This window comes from Falco biarmicus, chromosome 6 (genome assembly GCF_023638135.1).
Source record: "Falco biarmicus isolate bFalBia1 chromosome 6, bFalBia1.pri, whole genome shotgun sequence".
In the NCBI taxonomy this organism is placed as follows: Eukaryota; Metazoa; Chordata; class Aves; order Falconiformes; family Falconidae; genus Falco; species Falco biarmicus.
The window spans coordinates 79,676,958-79,702,588 of record NC_079293.1 but is presented as its reverse complement, the minus strand read 5'-3'; the positions used below and the strand labels follow the sequence as shown (position 1 = coordinate 79,702,588).

Sequence of the window (25,631 nt, the reverse complement as noted above, 5' to 3'; positions counted from 1 at the left end):
TGGTAGCGCCTCTGGGATAACATATTAAGAAGTGAGGAAAAAAAGCTTCTGTGCCAGCAGAAGAGAGGAGTGAGAATATGTGACAGCAACAACTGTGTAGACACCAAGGTCAGTGGAGAAAGAGGGGCAGGAGGTGCTGAAGCAGAGATTCCCTTGCCATAGCAAAACTATAAAGTGAGGAAGAGAGGAGCCTCTGGTGCTTTTAGCCTCCTTCCCCAGGCAGCGCTGCACTGAGCGAGAACAGCTGCAGAAAGGACACCACTACACTGGTAGTTTTATCATCAGAAACTCTGAACACTGCAGACAAGAACTAAAAAATAACCTTAATTCCCACCCAAAAATAGACACTAGGACTGCATGTAAACTCTAGGAGACATCTCTGCATTAGGCCACATTTACATGTTTGCTTTCCCCATTCATCTAGAAACACGGTAAGACAGTAAACTCCATAGAAATGAATGCGGCTGGCCCATCGCACATCTGCAAAACTACCTTCCCACTTAATACCAGTGAGCAAGAGGATAATTGACTTTTAATTGAGATCTGAGGTTCTCAGATGCTGACAGTACAGAACTGCATGCATTAAGAAGCCAGAGCCTGGTGGGAGCCAGAGGAAGAAAGCAGATAGGATTTTCCAGCTGCCAGTGACTGAGAAATGAAGGGGATCAGATTTCCTGGGATCCCCTCCCAGCCAAAGCCTGACCTTGAGAACCTCCTCAAAGCAGCCGCTACATCTGTGCATTCCAGATGCAACTGTTCCAGCAACTGAGAAATTATCAGGGCACTGGTTAAAGAAACCCAAGGGCTCAAACTAATCTCTAAACAGAACTTAAAACCGGCTGAAACACCAACATTTCCAAGCAGCTTTATTAAACAAATGCACAGATGGCAAACTCTCCTGCAACTCTGACCTTGAAAACAAAACTCACTCCAGGCTTATTTACCCCTCCCTTTCCCAGTGACCAAATGCACTTATGTGGTGTGTTGTGAGATTATAAATTCTTTGGGGCACCATCTCAGTTTCCCTAAATTCTGGAAGTAAGTTCTTACTCTGCAAAACCAACAGGGTTATGAAGTGTTGCAGCTGAGTGTACTTACATTTGAAATCAAGAATGAACTACAGCATTTACTATGAAAGCGTATTGTTTATAAATTGTTTGGGGGTTTTTGCTGCAACTGAGAGCTCTGTCACTGATCTCTGAAGCGACTCAGACATCCCTCCCTTCACCGAGACTGTTGCTCTACGGGGAGAGAGCCATTTCTTACCCTCCCATGCAGCAGCCACCCTGATCCAGGTTGCACTCTTTGAATGCTGCTCTAGTGCAAGTCATTGATCACTCAGTGTGGGAAGACTCAAGCTGCAGAGACACAGTCCTTTTCCTTAATCTGTTCTGACTCATCACTTCTTCAGGGTAAGCAGTGGAAGGTGGAAATTCAAAGTCAGTCCCAGCACAAGGATCTGAAGAGCTTCATAAATCTGAGCAACACATTTCACAGGGATATTAGTGAAAATGAAGTGCTTTATTGCAAGAACTTTCTGCCAGTGAATAAAAGCAAGTGCAGAGCTCATAGTTGGGGGCGGGGAGGGTGTGTGGGAAGGGAAGAGTGTCTAGAATAGCCTCAGAGAACAAATATAATCCCAAGGAATACAAAACGATACACACATCCATAAAAACCATCTCTTCTCCACCATGATATCACAGGGTTTTTAAGCGAATAATTAGGCTGATGAGCTAATTCCATTACCACCTATCATAATGATTAATACTGCCTGACCGTCCCTTTGCAGGACCCTCTACCATCTACATCTACTGCCTTCCATTTTGTTGATTGATGGCTCTTTGGATCAGGGACTGTCTTTAGGGTTATGTTTGTGCCATGGGCCTGTGGTTCAGGACAAGGCACTATGGGAATAAGCTCATCCTGCCTGGGGTTTAGTGCATGGCATCAGCTTCCTGGGCTTCCTTCTTCTGAAAAATGACCAGAAAACCTTCTTATGGAGGAGGAGCTATGCAAGGAACATGCATCACTTAGTAACAGTTACTCATGACCACGTTCATTCCTTATGAGCCACACAAGAAAAGAAAAGAGAGAGCATGAGTGTCATACCAGGACAAAATAACCAGCCTTGATCAGATATTTGGGAACTCTCAGCAGTTTTTCATGAGCTCTACTGCTGTATCTAAAATGAAGAGTCATACCAATCGTATGTATGAACATCTTTTACAAGTGTTCCAGGCTTTTTGAGAAAGAAAGAGAAATAAATAGACACAACTAGAGTTTTGATTTAAATGGGCTGACTTACTCAGCAAATATTCTAAGAAACACTTCTAAGCTACTGTGATTATTTTAACCACAATCAAGATATTAAAATACTGCTTTGAAAAGTGTCTAGTGAAGATGGAGTAGAGAGGACACCTGAGGTCCTGCAAGCTGAGTTTGCTGTTCTCACTGAATTAGACAGAAAGAAACAAGAAAGCCCAAGCCCTCTCCTGCAGCAGCAGCTACTGCCTCCTTGATGTCCAGCATCAAGGATGGGTGAAAAATGCAAGAGTATCAAGGCAGTTTTGCCACCTACTTTGGCAAAAAGTCAGCTCTCCTGGAGCCCTTCTAACCCTCTGAAAGGTTCTGTTCGTGATCCCAGCTGCTGTAGATGTATATTTACTTTGTTTGAATGATGCGTGTCCTTCCTGCATGTTCCCACTTGGCCAGCTGACCATGAAAAGATATTCAGCAAAGCTATTCACTGCAACAAAGTGTTTTACTTGAGAAATTCTGAGGCAGACATATGAGCTGATATTGTGCATCCATCTTAAAACACAGATTTAACTGTCAGGGCGGAGTCAGATTATCTAAATTACAGAAGACAGAAAAGTAGTCTAATATATAGACATTGTATCAGGTACTAACAAGCCTATGTACCTTCTTACATCCACAAGCAACATTTAGGTTTTGTGCCACTTCTGTTCCATGAATGGCTTATTGGGTTGGATTTTTAACCAAACTCCATTTGCTTAAAAAAGCTGACAATGAGACATCAAACAGAAGTATTTACTCACACCCAAAAAACAGGATTCAATTTTGTTTATGAGAACAAGCAGCAAGAGAAATCTGGGGAGTCAAACAGCTAAAACTCCTAACGTTAACTGCCCTGTGAGCTGCCAGCCAGGAACTGTTCACAGAGCAGCTCAGCATGTGGCTTCAAAACACTGATACCAGTTTTACATTAGGAAAACAAACCAACCAACCCTTTTTCATTGCTGAAAAAGCAGATCACTGGGAAAACTGGGATGTCCTCAAATGCATGTTTTTTAATACCAGGCTCATAATTCATTAGAGGACCTTCCTTTTGGCCAGGAGCATCACAGACCTCTTGATGTTCCTTCCACTCCTGAGAACCAGAGACACATTGCTCGCTTCCCTCTTCTGCCTGGGCTGCCTCACCTTTTTATAGACATAAGTTATTCAGACTTTTGAAACTGAATTATCCTGGTTTATGGAGTGTTTATAGTCATATTTTATCCTGAATAAAGTGACCTTAAGTGTCAACATGTGGAAAGAGTGAGGGAATTCATCCAGGCAGGATTACAGAATTTCTACATATTTCTGAGTGGGTGCTGTAAGGTTTTTCGGACAGCAGACAGGTGAAAGACCAGTCAGCCCTTAACTATCAGGCAGTACGTTTTTCCTTAATGATGGCAGAGATGGAGGGGAAGGTGTGCATATGAAGGGGGAAAAGATTTCCTTCTTGTTTAGATCAATTATCTCTATATGTTAAACACAGGAAAAAAAGCCCCTCTAATATATTATATAGTAATAACCAGACAGCCACCAACTAATTGCTTTAGATGCTGCAAGATTCCTCCTAAGTGTGACACATAACTGAATGTAGCATTTCAAGCATACCACAGTTGAAGATCCCCATCATCCCCAGACTAGGTTTTTCCATTTTAGTATAAATGTTCATGTTCCTGTATATTCTTTTTCACCCTTCCCTAAGGTCCCTCTTACCCAGTCATTTTAGCATGATGATAATTGCAGCCAAGTCATGGAATGAAAATAGAAGGCAGCTGGTAAGATCTGGTAAGATGATCCTGGACGTCATCTGGATGCAAGTGAAGCATGAGTATCTTCATTAAGGGAGCAGGAGGATTAGGGTGGTACTGAGCATCTATTCTGTTTAATTTGACATTCCATTAATTTACTCTCTCAATGGACAGGACAGGAGGTGCAACTAATTATAGCTCAGAATCTGAAACCTCTGGCATGTCTGAAGACATATTAGTTTGGCAGCAGTTGGCGGGGGGGAGCACGGCACGAGAGATCAGCAGACTTTGTGCTCATTGTACCCATTACACTTCAGTAATAAGCTGTGTGCGGGGCTGGTGGAATTCACCTTGGAGATTAAGGACACTGCCTCTGTGTAGCAAATGACTTTCCAAAAGCCTTGAGAGCAGAAACTTCCAAGGATGCTTCACAAGGTGAATCTATTTTGTATCAGACAAAATAACTGCTTTAAAACCTGGATGGAAGATATATGAACCTAATTTTCTTCTTGGAGTGAACAGCATTGCTGAAAACGCAAACCACTGTTTGCAGTGAAGCCTCTTTTCTTGCATAGCTACTCAAACATCTGTAGTGATTCACGGATCAAATTTTACTGTGAACAAATGTTCAACTGCAGCAGTTCCTGCCCTGTGGTTTTGATATACATTCAGCCTGAGCAGGCAGTGTGCACGTCCTACCTGCACCTCTGAACCACTGCTCTGGAACATGCAGGACACCACATTTTCACAGAAGCTCTTGGGAAAAAGGAATGCCAGAAAATATCTGCCCCCTCACCTCTAGGTATCAAAATAAATGGCCAGATTTTTCAAGAGCTCTCAAAATACATCAGCAATTGGGGAATCAGAGAATTTGAAAAGTCGTCCCTAATGCTTTACAGCAGTAAAAACAAACCCTTTAACACATCTCCCACTGAAGCTCATATCTCACCTTGAAGTCACATCAGATTTTATTTCTTTGGTAGAGAAGTAGAGGTGTGAAAAGAGATGTAATAGGAAACCCCGTTGATACATTTCTCACAGAAAAATGGACATCTTGATACCGTATTGATTTAGTCTACTGGACAACGCTAGCTATCACAGATGCAGTGTTATATTTAAGGGAGAGAAGCTGATTCGTTAAAAATTACAGAAGTCACAATACCTAGACATACAGATAAACTTAGCATGTACAAACAGACAGACTTTTAACTCCGTTTCAATTTAATTAGCTTTGGGCTGGCAGCCAGATAGACAGTATCAGAGACAGACACCCTTGATTAAATCATACAGCAAACAGAGCATCAGGAACTCGTCATCACTGCCCATCAGATCTAGTATGTGGGAGTCAGAGGCCTGCTACATTCAGATTGTAGCTCCCAGCAAGGCAATGAAGAGAAGTAACTGTCACCTTTGGTCCTGCAATACGTTTAAGGGCCCACTGGAACTGAATCAAGACATCTGAAGAAGTAAAACCCACCTGGCAGATGAAACCAGTGGATGAGCACTGCCGAACCCAGAGACTGAATTTCCTCTTTTTCCTCTTGCGCAGCTCCCTCTCTGTGCATGTGGCAATGAAAACAGGATCCTCATCAATCAGGGGCTCATGTAGTACCTGCAGTTGGCCAGAAAAGAGGGGGTGCAGGTAAGAAACAGAAGAGTATATGATCGCTGAAAAAATTGGTGCTTTAACTTCTTCCAAGGAAATACAATCCTTGCATTGTGCTTGTGTGCATCCCTTCACACAAAGGAGCAAACCCACTTTTGTTCAATGCTATCATCCAACAAAAAACGAAGCCTGGCCAAGCACATTCCATCTACATGTGGTTTGCAAATGTTGCAAGGCACGGCTTTCACTTCTCACTCTCAGCTACAGTTCAACATCCCTCCAAAATGAGGTGGGGATGGGGGTGGTGGGGATTGTTAGCAGCATGCTTCTCCAAGCGTCATCAACACCTTCATTGTTTGGCAGAATGCTTTCCATGTAAACATCCCCTACGATATGCTGCAAGGTACACTCCTTGGTCACAGCAAAGGAAAACAGACAGGAAAGAAGGAGAGAAGGCAGCACAATGCTGCCACTTCAGGAGGTGGTGAGGAGACAGAAAGCATTTTTCGTGGTGGCAGCAGCTTCAGGGAAGACTCTCCTGCCTCAGGAGCTGAAAAATTTGACAAAAGGAAACAGAAAGATACATGACCAGAGGCAGAAATAGAAAAAGACAAGGCAGACTGGAGCAAGTAATGAAAATCTGTGCAAGTGAAGAAATTTCTGCATTCCTCATCCAGATGATGTAAGTGTTTTCCTGTTCCTTACAGCTGTTTTGTTACACGTGTCTCCGCTGATTCTGCAGCAAAGTTGTTAGGTTTTATACTACAGAACCCACCTATAGAAAAGCACTACTACCACCTTGCAGCTCTGTTCTGGTGTCAGCTGGGATGGAGTTAATTATCTTCTTAGGAGCGAGTACAGTGCTGTGTTTTGGCTATGTGAGACACTTCAGTTCCTCAGGCCTTGCTAGCAAAAAGGCTGGAGGGGCACAAGCCAGGACACATCCAGGGCAGCTGACCCAAACTAGCCAGAGTGGTATTCCATACCATGGGATTTCATGCCTGGTATATACACCTGGGGGGTTGGCTGGGTGGGCAGGTTGTCGCTCAGGGACTAGCTGGGCATCAGTCAGTGGGTGGTGAGCAGTTACCCTGTGCACCTCGTCTTCCTTTCTTCCTTTCCCTCTGGATGTTATTCTTTCCCTTCCCTCTTTTCATTATTACTTATGGTCATCATTGTGACTATTGTTCTTTCATTTTTATTCTATTTCAACTAATAAATTGTTCTTATCTCAACTTCTGAGTTTTACATTCCTTTTTAACTCTCCTCCCCACGCTTCTGGGTGAGGGAGGAGTGAGGGAGCGGTTGTGTGGTGCTTAATTACCAGCCAGGGTCAAACCATGACAAGCTCATAGGTAGCTGTGCCCAATATACACATCCCTGATCGCATGGGGTGTGAGTTGGCTAGCAAGTCACTTGTGAGAGCACAAATACTTGGAAACTGCTGAAAGGTCTCAGCTGATGAATGCTGACCAAATTCTGACATCTGCATCTAAATTCAGAGCAAGTCACTGCAGGTTCCCCTCCTAAGTACACAAGGGGAAAACAGTCCCAGCAGCCTACAAAACCTTTTGAAGATGTGTAAAATATGTCAGATGGGTTATGACCTAAAGCAGGCTGTTATTTTCAAATGACTGTCACCCCAGGAGACAGACTTAGACACAGGTATCCACAATGCAGAGGCTCTCACCCTCAGACCAGCCTTTCCACATCTGCATGCGTGCTACTTTTGTGCACTTCTGCATACAGCCAGTGGTGGAAATGAGAACAAAACTGCATTAAACCTGGGAGCGATGCTCATAGGAGACATGTGGTGGGTAAGCAGTTAAGCGCCAGTGATGAGCAGCTGCTGGCCTCCTGAATACAAGATGTTTGTTGAACATCACTCTGTCAGCCCAAAATAGGCACCCATGCCCTCCCCACATAGTGGCGGCTGCACACTTTCATTTATAGGCACTCCACTTCTTAACGGCTCATAAAACATTCACAGGACCATCTGAAAGCACTCTTGTGAAATGTTCAAATTATACACCAAAATGCAGATGCGAGCAAGGAGAGCTGTACACAAAGCTATTTGTTCTTAAAGCTGCAGCTGTCCCATTTCCCTGCTGGAGCCAAATCCTCCTCTTCTCTCAAGATCTACATGAAACAGCACTCTTCCTTTCCTAAGGCCACCTGGGGCATTTCACACTTCCATCTCGGGGAATTCTGACAGCTTTTTGCAAATATTAAATGTGCTCTCATTTGCTTTTGCCTTTCTGCCTCCTCCATGCAGAGGGGAGCACCACATCCCTTGGGATGGGGTTGGATACACCATTAAGAATTCCTCAGCTTCTGGAAAGGCCTTCTTTACCTGCCAGATCCCACTGAGTGGCGTGGTTCAACTGCCGCATTGTAGGATGGAGAGCAGCAGAAAGAAAAGGTTGTATTAAGCATCACTTCAGGACACTTTTTTACCCTTGGATATTAGCTTAGATCCCTCTTCTGCAGCACAGCATCAGCTCTCCTACGTCCTGCTTATCCTTTGTGCTCTTTCTGCCTTCTAAGACACAGCAAGGCCTGTCAGCCTTAAATTTAGAAAGCAAATCTGAATTTTGAAAACCTCTCATCATCTTCCTCTTCTCCTGGTCCATGCTCAGCCCTGCCTTCCCCTAGGATCCAGAGCTTCCCCTCTCCCTGATCCAGAATGTTTAAATCATTCCCATTTCTCCATAAGACGACTATGGCTCCACTGTAGTCCCTGCTGCACTGCTGGGAAGTGGGAACAAAAGTGGAAACGAGTAGGGCAAGATCTGCTGTTGTTGCAAAGAGGGAACGTGGACAGGCAGGGAGGCTGAAATTAAAACCCTGGAGCTTGCTCTTCTTGCTTCCTTCAGAGAGGGTGGGGAGACAAGTGTTGTCACCTCTCCATATGCAACCACTGCTTCAACAACTGTAAAGGACTTTGTAAGCAAGGCACTGTACGGGCTCTGCCTGCTGCTAGAACAGCTGATCCCCATCCGATTTTCAAAGTGGGCAATCTGTTGCTTCTGGCACTGACATGGCTTTCTTATGACAAAAGTTAGCCCCTTTGTCACTGGCCAGTCCTATTAGTTTGTTCACCCTCCTCCATTGTCAGTCCCTTTGCTCCTCCTGTAATCCATCTCTTTGCCAAATCCCCATGCAAAGTGGTATTCGCTCCTTCCCCATTCCCCATTCTTGCTGTCGCTGCAATACCCGCTTTTCCAGGAGTGAGCTTCCTGCCCCCATAGAATATTCTTTCCTGCTTCTCATCTTCCTAGAGAAAACTCTACTTTCAGGCTTAATTGACTCCTACACATATTCTTGGCCGCCTCTTCACCATCTTTGACTCACTCCCCAATTCCTCCCTTCTTCCTATTCTGACTTCCTTTGATGCAAGGCATCTTGGATTTCTTCATAGAAATTGTCCTTATTTTCTTCTCTCAAATCCTCAGGTTTTTTTCAGGTCTAAGAAGCATCTTATGTAGTTGCTTCACTCACAGCTATTCCATTAGTTGGTGGGGGTTCCCCCCCCCCCCCCCCTTCTTTATAGCCATCCTCATCCCTGCTAGATCTTCTTGCCAAGCTTTCACTTTGTTTCCCCCTCAATATGTACCTGTACTCCAAGTGTTGCAGAGGCAAGACTGCAAAACAGGACTCCAGCAATTGCTCCATCTCACAACATCTTTCATTCACTGAACAAAACAGCTAGCTACTCTCAGAAGTGCCCTTCTTTCTTCTCCATTTTAGCTTCTTTCCAAAGCTCTTTCCATTCCACAGTTCCACCCATCCTGCTTTCACCACAGCCCAAACAGGCTTGTAGGAAAAGCCCAGAGCCACTAATGTTTTTGTACTTGGGACTTCCTGGACTCTGTTGACTTAGACAGTGAACTAACATGTCCTTGAGACAGCTCATTTTCTCTTAGCTCTATAGTCATTCCCAACACAGGCTGTCTCCTGCAGAAACTGCCTCATCTCACCTTGTCTCTGGCTTTTGCTGGGTACCATCCAGTTGCAGAGTTGCTTGGTTAACTTCAGCTGTATGGACGGATTCAGCCATAGCTTCTGCAACAGTAGCTTGTGCTTCTGCTTCTTTGCTCCAAAACTCCTCCTGTCTAAATTAAATTCTCTGCTGGTGTCTGACATCTCTGCTTGAATATCTAGTTGTCGGCTCCAATTTTATTACGCTGCATCTGAGAGCATCTCCCTTCCCTTAAGATAACATCTTACTCTCTCCCTTTTTGGTAACTGCAGACATCAGTCTCCTCCTGTTGGTCCTCCTCACTGGCCAGTAAATCTGAACATCAGTCTTCACCAACTCTTTGCAAGGACTTCTGAGCCAGGCACTGCCTGCATTTTCCATGCTTTCTGAGTAAAGAGCTCTAAAATGTTACTCATTTTAGAGTAACAACCCACCCAGTCAAGTTTTCATGCAAGCCCACAGTCATACTGCAACAGTTTTCTTTTTGGCCTCAGCATAAGGCAATCATGCAATTGCTGCTGGAAAACTCTTAGTCCATCACACTGGCCACATCATTTCTCTCTGATAGCTGCTCTTCTCCAATATATCAGACAGATTCCGTCACTTTCAAAGTCCTATTTGGCCTAACCACGTTTTACTGATCCTCTCTGCTATCATTCAAAGGTCAACTCCCACCTCCGATGGAACCATGATTTCATGCTCCTCTGCCCATTTGTTCAGTCTTCAATTGACTCGTTAAAGAATAAATCCTGTCAGCTCTTACAGCGCTGCATTACCATGAGGTAACTTAAAAGTAGCCATAAAGGTTCATCATTTTCCGCTGTCAAACTCTCCCTAAAATCTGGCTTCACCAGAGGATCAACTGGCCAAGAGCTACAGGACATCAGAAATTTACCTTGCTATTCAACATCCTTACCGCTCCTCTTGTCTTTCTCTTGCTCTGTGTCTTATAGTTGGCCAACATCCTCTGAATACTTATGTCTTTGCATTACACTCATACAAGCCCTAAGACAGAACGGTCCTGGTTAGGATCAGCACCCTTACTCACACAGAATCACTCTGAAAACAGGAAAACTGAGATATAGAGGTGTGACTTGAGCAACATCTTATAATTTGGAAATGCCCAATATCAAATCAACATTTAATTATGAGGACTCAAAAGAGCTATGAGTTGATCAGCCTGGTTTTGCCCCTCTGTACTGTCAGAGAAGCTGTTGTCTGATGCTGTGAGTCGGTTTGGAAGAACTATTCTGAAACCACTTAGCTGCACCCTGTGATACCACCAAGATCAAAACACAAACAAACCTCCTATTAACTGGCCAAACTTTAGCACCCCGCCCTTGAAGCAAGAGGTTGGAGTTAGGTCTCTCTTTTTTGACAGGGAGTTCACTCCTGCCTGAGCTATGGACTTAATCTGACTGTTCCCAGCTGACATTTCACTGGGCAGACACAGAACTGTTTGGTTCCAAGATGCCAAAGAGAAGGTACTTTGGAGGGAAATGGAAGAGGAGAGTGCCTGGAGTTGTGCTCCTGACCTCTGCCATGCTAGTCAGGGGCAGCCAAAGACAGCAATCCTGTCTAGCCGCATCCTGCTGATAAGCATATAAACACACAGCAGGCACAGAAGGATATTTGAGCAGTGATGTTATTTTCCTGAGCTCCTCTGGTTTCTGGAATTCAGCGTTATATCCTTGGCAGGTAAGTACCCTTGAATTTGTTGCAGTGTACCTTCTGAGCTCAGGCAGGGCATCCCCCCTGTCTTCAGGCTTCCACTTGTAGACAGTAGCACAGCTACAAAGCTAAGCAGCAAACAGACAACACTGAGTCCAGGAACAGACCCAAAACTCCACCTCTTGTTGCTCAGGCAGAGGCAGCAGTTATTTATGCAGAAGATCTTTGGGAGGGATAGAACACAGAGAATATTCCTGTCATTCCTACCCAATCAAGGTCAGAACACCATTTTATTTTTACTTCGGAAATAGAAGCTAGCAATGCTGATCACAATTATAATGTTCTGGGCTTTCAATACCTTCATAAGCTGGAGAGTAATTATTTCCTTTTGTTTGCTCAGTATATTTAGCAAAATAATTATAATTCACCAGATTGTTTTCTTCGTTTCAGTATATTGGCATAGTTCTCTCTCTCTCCCTCTGTTGCCTTTCATAGAAACTGTGGTGTTGCATGTTGTCATGTGTTGCATGCACATTTTTGGGGGGAGTTACGCATGAGAAAAAAAACCTCTAAATATCTTCTGTCAGAAATTCCATTTGAAGAATATTCTCTAGCTCTCCAAAAAGAAAAGATCAAGTCTATAGAAGTAGTAACAGTGAAAGCAGATGTTGCACTGCCTGCTGGATGCAGACTGCCTGCTCTGTCTATAGGGTTGAGTTAAATATGTCATCTTTCTAACCCATGTTCTGTAAGTCCACCTGCCAGAGGAAGAAAGTCAGTCAGAAGTCTACCTACAAGCCCCAGCGGCGCTGCTGCACTCAACAGCAAGGAGCCCAAGCAAGTCATTCCTCTGCTTGATGCCACTTACAAAATGTTAGCCTAAAGCTTGAGCATAGATCGCTGCTCAGGCACAAGCCACCCCAATACCACAAATCTCACGTTTAAGATGCACCTTGAGGTGTACCTTAAGCAAAAAAATCCATTTTGAACTTATCACTGATCACAGAAATAGCACCAGATATCACTGATAGCAGAAACTTGGGCCTTTCTTCCCAAAACATTTTCATGAGGCAGCACGTCCCCAAACCCATCTGAATGGATCTTTCCCCTTGATTTTTCCCTTGTTTCTGTGCAACTGGGTCATTATTTTTAATTATTCCTATTATTTCTCACTGGGCCTGACATTCTGCGTTTGATGATTATTGCAGTCTGCTAATCTGCACTCAAGGCAATTTCCAAGGAGAGGTCTTTCCTGCTGTTTTGAGCAGATGGGGTTCACGTCTCTTGAGACACATAGTGTGCAGCCCTGCCTGATGGCACCCAGGAGGACATTAGGCAGAAGGCTCCTTTCAGGAGGAGGCCTGGAACATCCCCCAGTAGGCTACCAGCACTACACTAGCATATTTTAAACAACAGATTCAAAACCTTTTTCTTTCTCACGGAGTTATTTCTGAAGCTGTATTTAATGGTTTTTGTTCCACTCAATACCACTGAAACATGCTGTATAGAAATCACTGACAAACACAGACGAGGAAGCAGAGAAGAGGAGGGAGAAGGAATGGAACTGGGCTTTCACTGCTTCTTCCCCTCTTTATTTTTTTTCCAAGTAGCATGTCCTTTACCAAGCTCAGCACAAGCCTAGACTTTGCTTGTGGAGTTTAAATGTTTTGCCACTGCAAACAGGATGCTGTGATTTTGCCAGTTCAGTTCTCAAACCTTGCTCGGGAGGGGGGCAGGGAGAAGGGATATACATGCAAATCAAATTTTATCTTTTAATGCATTTGCACTCACAGCATGTCCCACAGCACACCATTATAAGCATTTTACATTAGACACAGTGATCACATTTCTGAAGCCTTTATCTTCTGCCCATTTAAGTCAGTGGTCATAAGGATTAGATTTCATATCTTAATGAGAGCTCGGTCCCAACAATACCATGTCTCTCACTGCCTCTTTTCTCCTGATGGAAATGCACCTTGCTGGCATGGCTTAGGGAGAACACTCCTCCCTCTTCTACCGCAACAGCTTGTTAGACAGCAGTGTTGTCCTGAATTATACAGGTATGATTTTTGTTGTCTATAAAATAGAAAAACCCTGTAATCACTCCCAATGTATTGTAGGCACACTTCAATGGATGTGATGCATCTATGACTTCCACTAATTTTGTGCAGTGGGCAAAAATGTGATACTTCAGAGGGGAAACAGGAAGAAAAAGAGGACGATGGACACAACACCCTTTCCAAATGTATAGGTGAAATCTTTATACTCTGAAAACACAGAGTTGATTGAGAAGTCATTTCAAGCAGTAACATATTTCATGCTTTTTTTTTTTTCTTTCCCGATTTCTGATAGAAACAGGTCCAAAAGGAGATCACTTACACTGGAACAAAGTTTAAACAGTGCATGATGAATATTAAGAAAAGATTTCTTTGCACTTTAAAAAAAAGTTCACATGTACAGCTGTAGTCAGACAACCATCAGCTACATAAGTTTCTATATTTAGTTGCTTCCAGTGTCTGTCCCAGTCTACAGAGCAGTTTCCCTACAGAATGGCATTCTGCTCTACCCATAATTGTATCTGGAAATGAAAATTCATTGGAACCTGTTTACTTTTATTCCTGGTAGTCTAGAACTATTTCAAGTTCACTTTGGTTGCAAATCCACACATCAATATATTTTTCCATAGGCGCATCACCCATCATTAAAAACCAGGACTGGCACAAGGCACAGGCGGTGCTGTTGAGGGCAGCTGACAACCGCACAGCAAGCAAAGGCACCTGTCCCCCTGCCTATTTTCCCTTTGCTCAGTCATGAGGAGGCAGCTGTGCTGCTGGACCATACAGCAAGCTCCTACTGCTGTAGCAGAGGCAGCTAAAGGTTTTCCCTCCAGCCCAGCTGTACCAGATCTGCTCCCTCCGCTCCCCCTCACAGGAGCGGCCTGCAACCTCTCATCATCAGGATAGCAAAACCTACCAGTGCCAACCTCACTGAGAAGTCTCCTGGCTTGTTTCAACCACAAGAGCGGACAGCCCCAGCTCAGAGAGCATCATTCCTATTGAAACATGCCAGATACCTGCACTGCAGAGCTCCAAGTCAGACATTGCTGAGAAGTTGTACAGGACAGTGCTGCTTTCTCTCATGTTTCATGGAGGCATCGCAGCGTGGCTTCACACTGTGAAGCCCCAGCTCTTTCTTCAGGTAGCTGTGCTCTGCACTTTCCGTCACAGTGGGACAACCTGGAGCACATAGGTTAGATGTTCCCTGCCAACAGGTTAACTCTTACCTGGGCTTGTGAAGGTTTAAAAGCAGAGTCAAAGCCATTCTGCAGAGAGTCCAGAAAAGGCTGGATTTTGTAGAGGCCATGCGTTGTCTGGCTCGAGCGGAAGGCCACAATGTGGAAGTACTTCAGGATCTTCTCAAACCGTGATTGTGTCATGATAAGTGCAATGCTCTTGTTGCTGTAGAAGCCGCTGCTCCAGATGCTGAGAACGGACTCACAGTGGTGGATGCTGGTTGATATCATGTAGCCTAAGAAGGCCTTCATTTCCGTCAGGGTGACGTCAATCCAGGCATCATCACTACCGAACCTCTCCTGGTACTTCTTGGCATACATGTTGGTTTGGACCACCATATTCTTTAGTACATTGTCAGGGACAAAGAGCTGAAAAAAGTCCATGGCACTGGCAGTCAGGGGCATTTTTCGTGTTGGACCTAGGGCAAAAGCAAGAGGGAAGATAAGCTCATCCCTGATCATCACAAGGTATGTCCAACGCCAGCAATCTAAAGCAAGGTTAACTTTCCTATAGCAGGAAAACAGGGCCAAAGTGATGGCACGTCAGTTAATTCCTTTGAAAACAGACCTGCTGTCTGACAGATCTCATCAGGAAACTTCCCCCCTATACTCTCTGTCTTCCTCCTATATGATATGAATACAACACACTCTGAACAGTCTCTTCCTCTGGTCTGCACAGTCATTAGGTTGTAGCATGCAGGTCTGTGAAGCAGCATGCATCTATTTTTTCCATCTACAGACTATCTGTAACTTTTACCCTCAGCAGCTGTTTTGGCCTTTTTCTGGATAATCTTTGATTTGTCCATACGCGTGTCAAAGCAGTGCCTTCCTCAGAACAGCCCAGCAGGAAGGTGTCCAAGCCCTCCAGAGACTGCACACTGTCCCCATCCCAGATGACATGACTCCTGGGCACTAGAACCCAATCCTACCTTTCCTTTTGCACCTCAAATTCCTGCCCAGTTCATTGTCATTAATCCTGTGACTTTCAAATCTGCCTCTGCTCCACACATAGAGCCATGTAGATCATGTCCACACACTACCGAGCTATGTGCCTCTGCCGCCACATTGGAGCCTTATCCTGCACTGTGACATCCCCAAGAGAGCAGGTTACCAGAACAAGTCAAAGACACCACGTAGCTAGTGTTGCGGTCCTATGTCACAGCAAATATTTTTAGCATTACAAGGCATACGTTGGTGGTCTTCCTCCCAAAATGTAATAAGCCTTACAGTCCCATGCTGTCATTACTCCAGCTTTTCACTGTTCCTGCACCTTCTCTGCCCATTTCAACTATTCCATAAGAAGCAGAGGGGAAGGGGGGGGGGGGGGGGGGGGGGCGGGGAAGGAAGCTCTAAGGGTTGGCAGCACTGTATCAGTATAACAAGGTTATCCAGTCAGACACCAGATTACATTAAGCCGAATTAGGAACATCAAGCCTGCAATACCAGGGATGCATACAGCCCTTTCTCCTCTGATCCCTTCCATAAGCTGATTAAGATCCATTTTAAAAGTAGTGCTTTTCATGCTCCCACCCCATGGCAGTGCTTTAGCCACCAGGTAAAGGCTATGGAGCCAGGGACATTCTCTATTCTCCTACAGAAGCCGTGAAAATCAATACACCTGAGAGGAGCAGCATGGACAAAGCCAGTGGACAGGGCAGTGCTTAAGAGTAGTTCTACATCCCTGGGCAAAAATAGTGTCATGCTTATAACCCCAAACTCAGAGTTGGATCCAATAAATACTGCACCTTAGTTTAACAGCCTTCAGCCTTGGGACTGTTGGAAACTTCCTGAACAAAAGCAGGCAGCACACAGCTGCTCATTTGAAGTTCTGCCTAACAAGAATGAGTCTTCCTTGCACTACGTGGCTGCTGGGGGTCTCAGCATCGGCTCTCACAGCTGAATCTGAGCACGAGATCTGCCCTTCTACAATCTGGCTCTGCAAAGATCCACTACCATGCTGGTCAGGTGACGTTCTCCAGTACCCCTGTATCTCAGCTCACATCCTTAGTTACAGCAACAACTATAGCTTGCAGGAATTTTGCATGAAACAGTGCTATGAGGAACTACACAAATACTGTGACTGGACTTCAGCCTTAACGTTTGGGTGCACTCGGGCAATTAGAAGGACAGTAAAAACAGCACCAAGACACTGAACCAGTGAACCTTCAGACTGCAAAGAATGCCAAAAAAAGCAAGCAAAAGTGAGTATTTCTTTTCCCAAGTGTCATGGGGAAATAAACATATATTTGAAGATTACTTTCCAATTTTAATTTGTGAGACTGAGAAACTGGAAGTGAAACAGTTCAGTTGAAAGCACATTCCTCTATACAGCAAGACCAGAGCAAAGAGCTCCACACAGACCATGTTCTGGTAAGAACAGAGCAGAACATTGCAGCTTAAACGATAAAAGATTTTCATTATCAAGTGAAAACTATGGGGCTAGAAGAGATATACTTACTTAACCTTAGCTGCTATTGCAATAATAAAGCCTCTTAACAAAGAAGTCTCTTCTTTTGATCAGGAGATTTATATTCTAGTAGCACCCGCTAGACTGTTATAGCTGACATAAAACGCTCTACAAATGATTCTGTACGAATGACTTAGAGTACATCACTTTCTTCTTCCCCACAACTTAATCTTAAGTTTTTACATTCTACAGTAGATATGGCTTCATTATAAAAACACACTGCACAGAGTGTATTCCTAGTTATACACGAAGTCTTAAGTAGCTATTGAACTCCAGTGCCCAGGCAACCTCCCAGGTACAGCATAGAGATATTTTTTAAACTCTTGCCTTTAGAAGCAGATGCTGGGAGTGGGGGTAATTTTTTAAATCTTGCCTACAGCAAACAAGATGCATTCATAACGCATTAAGTCTTATGAAGTGAAAAATATTCGTCTTGAGACAGGTGGGTATGGACAATAGGTATGTGCTGGACTCCATCTTTAGGAAGTCAAGAGCAGTAAGAAGCACAAAAAGGTACCTTTGATGTATAAATAAGTTTTCAGTAGCTGCACAAGTTTAACTTGAAAAGCGAATATGGAAGACTGCCAGGTATACTGGATAAGACAATTCCTTTTTACCCAGCAGTCCTGCACCAGCTGCACAGAATCTCCTATTTGCTCTCCTTCCTGAAATAAATATTCCAAGATTTATATCCCATTGGCTATGCAGAACCCACACAGCTCTAAAAAAAGTGAACTGAATCACTTTCTGACTCAAACATCAACCTAATTGTTGACTAAATATAATTCTGAAAAGCCCTGTATAATCTCATTTTCTTAAAAAACAGCCTTTATTGGCAGTGAGTACAACTGATTCATAATTCACTGATATGCAATAAAACAAGAATGATACTGAATTTCTGTAGGTAGAAAACTGAATTTTTAACATGAATTGGGTTTTGCATAGTTAATTACTGGTCTAAAATACATTATTTAAATATGACTTTCCAAGTACACAAATATATCCCGTATATAAAGCCAACTGCATAAGACTTAAATAGTGAATTTGTGCTCTTTAAAGATTTTTACATTGACTTAAATAGCACTTACCCAGAAAATACTGATATGAAAAGAGTTCAGTGTTCCATAAACGCACCATTTACCTTTCAAAGCTTTACTCAGTCAAATAAAATACTGGATTTGCCTAGTCTTCCGTTCTCAAAATGAATACACAATTATCTCTCTCCTCTGCGCTGAAGCGTGTGCATGGAGAATGTATTTATTTACATAGGGTTTTTTGCTTTAAGAACCAATCAGGATTTCCAATATAAGTTAGAGTCAGAGAACAAAAGCACTCTAGGAGTTCCCAAACATGCAGCTAGACCCAGTGTTCTCTGCACACCCGTGGCAGGGACAGGGCTCTAAGGAGTAACCTCTGGCTGGGCAGCACATGCACCAGCACAAGCATTTGGGGCTTGCTTTAAGTGACTTTGCAGAACATGGAAATGAACATAAACTTTCTCTGTTATCACACAACATGCACACGCAAACTCTTCTTCCTTCTTGCCTTGTCTACCAGCAAAAATTTGCATGTGCAATTAGCAGCAATCACCTTGCAAGTCATTACTGCGACTAGATCCTATTTTGACCAGGTTGGTTCTATTTTCTGTTTTGCACTCAGAAGGAATATCTCCCCCAGAGCTATAGGTATAGATTCTATAAGAATAGATTCAAAATAAATGAAGAAGATAAGCAGGGAAAGCCATTTGTGTTTCCATACTGGATATATGACTGTGCAGAGGAGGCTGGCACCTCGCCCTCAGACTGCGCACATTGCAGAGCCTGTTTTGGCTCAACTCAGCTCAGAGCAAACTGCAGCAGCCTCACTAGGTCCAACGCCTAGCTAGAGAGCAGGCTGCACGCTCAACTTCTCAGCAAATACAAACATTACAGAAAAAACAGAAAGATTTAAGAAAAAGGTCATGTGAAACTTCTATGTCACCATCCCTCTGGCAGCCCCTGTGCATCCTCCTGCAATCTCCGGTCTTCTCTGTCGCTGGGTCCCAACCAGTCATTCTTCCCCCTGCTTTGATCCCACCAGTGTTTCTAGTCTTCCTTACTGAGCAGCACATTCAGAAAAAAGTAAGAACTCCAAGTGAATTAACTGCTTTTTCCTTACTTCACTGGTTTGCAGAACTAAGTAATCTGAGCACATTTTTATAAGTTAATTTACCCTTTTCCATTTTTCCAGTTCCAATTACCAACCTTCACAGACTCAGACTAAAAGATGGAAAGTTTAAAAGCCTACTGTAATCTATCAGTGCTCGCACATAACATACAAATCTTAATGAGGTCAAAAGCATTGTCATTATGGGCAGGATAAATCAGATGTGTAAGAAGAAAATGCAAGATGTAAGAAGAAGAAAATTCTCCTTTTGCTCTGCTGTGCAAAAGACCTAGTGCTCTCATTCAAAGTTTAACTGAGGTTCATGATAAAACATGTCATTACATTAATAGGCCCAGGTATTACCATATGTATGCCAATCCAAATTGCACGGGCTGGAACCAAACCTTGTGCAAAGCTAAGCCAGGGTTGACTTTGAAATTAATTTAACTTTACTGGCAACTGGGCAGACCCAAATACTCCTGAATCAGATACAGGAGTGATAGAAGCATCTGTTTAAGAATTTAGAGGCCATTTCATTGTCCTCTTTGAGCAAAAATCTAACAATTTATAGTCATGCATGACGATAGCACATTTAGGTGTATTATACACAGATACATACCTAAGAAAAGTCTATGCAGAACCTGTTATTTTTGGTCAATTTGCAAGTATTTTCTCCTCTGACATATGGCACAGCTTTCAAAGACTAGGGTTTGAAAAGACAATTAATTCCTTCTTCTTAAGTGTAAGCAATTATACACTTTCCAAAAGTACACAACATGATTTTGGGGTCTTATTCAGAGAACATAAAAAAAATGCTGACAGAAGATTTCTGTCAGAAAACATAGATTCATCAAAAAAATCATGATGTTTTCGTGGAAAGTGTCAACTGATAAAATATGACAGACAGTTTAAACAATTCATCTTTCTCAATGAGTAGAGACCAATACTAAGAGCTGACAAAACAGCAACAAAATAAAAACCGATGTTTTAATATTTCCCAAGTGAGATTTTTCAGAACTTCCATTTCACATAAAGTTCCCGCATGTAAAGCTTTGGAAGCACTGGACCTTATCTGGCTTGCCAGAAAATCAGTTTTCATATCGGCCCTATTCTTAATGGTCTGGAAGAAATGTCCATCAGACCACTCTCAAACCATAGCCAGTTTGACAGCCTTATGAGCAGCCTGTCAAGACAGCTTGAAGTAAGTTCATGTAACAGTTCTCTTCCGAGTTTTATTCCAGTTTATTTCAGATACTGCTCTCCTGTAGCAACTGGGCAGCAAGTATCCAGGTCTTTAATGCAGGATATTACGCTGCATGTATTTCGCTCACCTTCATTAAAAAAAGCAACCAAAGTTTCAGGGACAAGTCTACTTTAAATTAAAGGAGTCATCCTAATTTATACCAGCTGTGGTTCTGACCAATATTTGAGGGCAAGTAGATGTTAGCATTTGTTATTCTGACAGATGAATTCTGGTTTCCCTTAGGACTGCCCGACACAAGAATTCTATATATAAATGATCAAAACATGATCTGTACCGTGGAGTTGCTGGGAGCTCAGAGGCAACCTACGAGGATGCAATAAAAAACCCCAACAACTCCCGAACAGACACTATATTGGCTTTCTTAAGTGAGAAAGAAGAAACTAGATATTGTCCTTCTTCCAAAGATGGTTCTTTTCTTAGAGCACAAGGGCGCTCTCAGCAGTCCAGGCTTCTGGGTAGGATTTAACAGGACCCTTCCCCCAGAAACTTACTTTGCACCCTTGCCTGGGCACTCAGTTGCACACATTTCTGCTCTACATTTGGTTTCCGTTAAGTTTATTCTGAGCTATTTAGCAAAGTGTGATTTGACTGCACTTTTCCAACCTCTATAAGCATGCCTTTGACAATGCCTCCAGGATTGCACATAACTGTAGTCACAAAAATTGTTTCACTTTCCATGAAAGGGTACTTTCTCTTCCCTCCCCAGCACTAAAAAGGATTGTTTTTCTCACAGTGTCAGCAATAAAGTGATCCACACATTGCAGTCTGACTTCTATCCATAGAGAGATTAAGAGCTGGGTCTAAAAGCAATCCAAGGACAAATTAAAAAGGACTAAAACCCAGTGCACATCCACTCCTTGCTGCCTGGTCAAGAGTCCCTGGCCTCCACACCAGACAGCGCTGAGTTATGACAAGTTAAATAAAGAACTTATTTAGTGAACCAAACAGTAAAATTTATATTAAATGGTAAAATTTAGTAAAGTATCTAGTAAACTAAGGAACTTCCTGCAATTCAGCTTTTTTCACTGCTCTGCATTGGATACAGATTCTCATCTCATTTTCTTCAGCGTTATAGCAAAACCCTTGAGAGTCAGGTCTAGCACATCAACCTGGCATAGGTCAGAGACGAGTAATGCACCCATTCCCACCCAACACCAGACAGCCTTCCCACCCAGTGTGACGAGAGGCCCTGGGTGATAACCAAGGCGCCCTGCCCATGCGTCCTGCCCCGTGCTGCTGTCACTCAGCAGGTTACTATGTGTGACAAGACACTGTATGAAAAATAGTTAAATTTCTGGCCATTTTCAGAGGACCAAGCAGGCAGGTCTTATGCCTTTCCCACTGACCAAATGTACGCTCTGCCACCAACAGCACTGGTCTGGGAATGAGCACAGGAGCGACGCTGTGGCAGCCTTCTGTTGAAGTGCAGCTTGTAGATTTAAGCCACAGTCAAAAAGCCATTTAATTAAGAGAGTAATTCTTTGTGTTTACCATCACGTTTAAAGCTACAAAGCCTTCAAGCTGCGACAAGTGAAGTAGAAAGAATGAAAAGCCCACTGCGGATAATGTTTACACCTTTAATTATATACTTACTTCATTTCTGTGGTGAGATCTTACAACCTACCGATCACCGTTATCAACATCCAAGAGATCCTCCCAATCCAAAGGAACCTCCCGAACACTGGTGCAAGGTCTTATGGTTAAAATAATTTTAAAAAGCCAAACACCTTAAAACAGCAGAGTCAATGCTGGAACAGTACCATATTGTGTCAGTTTACATAATCCTTTGCATATTACTCATCTGGCTGTGGGACTGAATACACTTGTCCCTCTTTGGAGGAATTCCTGCTGCAGCAGCTTCCACAGCAATAGTCAACTGCACTTTCTTTTGCCACTGCAGTTTTCTATTAACATTTTACTGCACTCAACCATCAGAGCAGATTGGCTGTTCCTGGCAGCCCAGCTGACACTGAGCATATCTAGCAGGTTAGAGACAACCATCAACATTCTGACTTCATATATCATCAGTAATACAGCTTTTTGTAGATCACAGAGCAGTTACACATCTGGCTGTAGGCACAGCTGTGCACATTTATGAAATAACCCTATGAAGCAGCATGGACAGTTTTATGTCAGCACAACTTCCATTACTAGGCAAGGTGACCCTGATAACTAAATCCCAGAAGGCTGCTTTGGGATGTACCCATGGGAGGACACCCCGCTGCACCGGCAACTCTTGCAGATGCAATCCACCATCACATCTTTCTCTCCCGGGTCCCTGGTCTGTTCTAGTGCACACTGTTCACAAATACCATGACCTGCATGCAACTTGCTCCTTTCCAGCAATTTAAAATAAAAATTCATCTGTACAAGCAATAGCAATATTTGATGACAGGAACCTGCCTCCAAAAGGAGGGATTCTGCATTTGAAGAAGGGAAAATAGCCTAGTATGTTTTCCAGGCAAATCATCATGACATTTAATTTATCTTTTGTAAATAAAAGTCAATAAGCAAGTGACCCAACTAATGAGATGCTGAAAGCCTTCACACCAACTTCTGCATTTACATGCAACACACATATGCCACTGAAAAATGAACCTCTTTGTTTTGAGCAAGTCTCATGAGGAAATGGTTTTCCGCTTTGTTCAAAAATTATTAAAAAAAAGAAAGAATACATCAACTGGAAATCCAGACAGTTCAGTAAAGCATTAGAGACAACCTTTTCATACAAGTACATTCATTTCAGTACAGAACCTCCTCATGATTCATCTCCATCCCACATGAGCTAACATTGCTACAGTACTGGTCTCTACAATTGCTTCCCAAGAGCTACCGCCTCTTCCTGAAGAAGGCAGAGAATAGTTGTTAGGATAAGCACATAGTCCCCGAAACATTTGATGCTACTTCCCGTGAACATAACTAAGCACCTACTGCTGCACCCACTTGGGAGAGGGTGATGAGCAGGGTGCTCTTGCTGCAGGCCAGCTAGCAGAGCTCAAAAAACAGAATCTGCCCAAGAAGGTTGGTACCGGGTGCTCCATGGGATGATATTCAGGCTCTTTTTCCAAATATCCTTCCTTTGGGTTGTATCAGCCCCCTTTGACTTTTACTGCTCTCTGTAGGAAAGCATGCACATATGCTTTCAGGTGAGCTTCACAAACTGCCCAGTAAGACAAAAGTTTCTCTGCTGTGATCACCCCAGACTGGGAGGCAAAGGAGCTCTCATCACTTTAGAGATTGTAATAATAAAATATATCAACACTTCAGGCACAGATACCCTTGTTTGAAAGTTACACCACCTCTATCAGAGAAGCTCATGATGCATCTGCATTTACACAGCTGCTTTTAAACTTGTAATTTCCCTACTTTATATTCTCCATGTTCCTCCCCAAAATCCTCAAAAACCTTGGGACAAGCAGTTACAAGCCACACATTCCTCGTTGGTGCATTAGGCTTAGAGGCAGATGAAAGTCTAAACATTTTCTTAGGACACCTGAGATGCAAGTGTGGGTCATGTATTTGCAATCCTTGCTAGGGCCTGGGCTCCTTTACACAAGCACACTATCACTTTGTGCACAGTTTGATTTTTCCTCTTTTATGCCTGCCCCTGTTGTTAGACTGCCTTTTTCCATCCTTGTTCTGCCTGCCCTTGGAAATGACCAGTGCCACAGGCTGTATGAACATCTGAATTCAAAATAGTCAAGTGACTGGAAAGTTCAATAAATTACTTCTATATACCACGAACAACATCCCTAATCCTCTTGCCACATGCAGGATACATGACACATTCCACAGCACTTCAACAGCTTAGGCTTCCTAATAACTTATAAACCCACAACTACTCAGTTTTAAGAAACCACAGCCTTCCTTCAACAATGAAGTGTAAAAAAAAAAAAAGCAGTCATCTGTGCAAAAAGGTGGATTTATTACTTGTACCACCTGGGTTAACTCCAGAGTGATGCAGATGTGTTTCCAAACCTCTGTACCCCCAGGGAAGGCTTTCGGGGAGTTGTATCTGCAGAGCGAGCCAGAAGCACAACTTGGAGCTAAACAGTGCATAAGCAGGATCCTCAGCAACACAGCACCGCTCATCCTCAGCAATAGCAGCCCCTCAGGAATCCCTCAGCAACACAGCACTGACCCTGCAGCCTCTGCCCAGCTCCATGCCCAATTGCCCTCACAACTGCACCATGCTGCACCGCTGCCGGGGCGCAAGCAGAGCGGGGACTGGGCCAGGGAACTAAGTTTGCAAAGAACACCATCATATGTCTTCCCCCATGGCCTTTCGGGAGAGACGCTTTGTTACTTTGGAGCCAAAGTCCACCTCCTCACAGTCTTAGTATACTGTAGTCTGAGATCTGGCAGGTAAAAGATTTAAGGTGACTAGACAGGCGCTGCTTACTGGTAGCCATCCATCACACCAGATCACAGCTACACCTGGAGGTCATCATCTTCATGCTTCTTGGGGGTTGCTAACAGATGAACCAATAAAAGCTGAAAGACCTCATGGGATTTAATCACTGTAAGAACATACCCTCAGCTTAAAAAAGGAGAAAGTACCTTGTACTTCTCATTTTGGACCTAGCAGCAACAGAGATTCAACACAGATTTCATTCAGCAGAGATTTTCAAAGAATTTCATAGTGTGCTCACTAAAAATAAAATATAAAAAAAAGTTGTTGCTGATGAAATCTGGGTCATATTAAGTAATGGAATGGAAGGCAAAGCAAATAAATATTTCTGCTATATAAAACCCAGGCCCAAACAACAGTTCCTTGAATCTGCAGGTATAATTTATACAGGATGCACCTGCAAGGTAAATTCACATTAGTAACCACTGCAAAGTGTGTCCCATTTGCAAAGCGCCAAGCACTTCAACATTAAGGATTCCAACAGAGGCTTCTGGGCATTATCACAACAGAAATAATAGCTTCCCATTCTGTAACCACAGATTAGGACATTTATAGCTCAAGACCTCAGTGACTGCAGCTTCACGTTTCCTAGTTATATTCTTCCTCTTATAGAAGCTGCAGTCTTCATATTAGGGTTCATAACAGATCTTCGGATTACTATGCCAGAGCTAAATCCTCCACGATCTGCAAAAATCTGGCCAGGATAATCAGCCTGTGACTGATTAGAGGCTATAAGCAGAGTCAATA

At 43.3% G+C, this 25,631-nt stretch overlaps 1 protein-coding gene across 1 annotated transcript in view; it reads right to left on the bottom strand.

Moving 5' to 3' along the window:
- Window positions 1–25,631, bottom strand: part of PGBD5 (piggyBac transposable element derived 5) — a 73,819-nt gene that overhangs the window by 28,841 nt on the left and 19,347 nt on the right. Inside the window, exons 2-3 of the mRNA XM_056344115.1 lie at window positions 14,589–15,016; window positions 5,524–5,658 (exon numbers count right to left, since the gene is read on the bottom strand). Of these exons, the coding sequence (XP_056200090.1) occupies window positions 5,524–5,658; window positions 14,589–15,016 (563 nt within the window). The remainder of the gene's footprint in view (window positions 1–5,523; window positions 5,659–14,588; window positions 15,017–25,631) is intronic.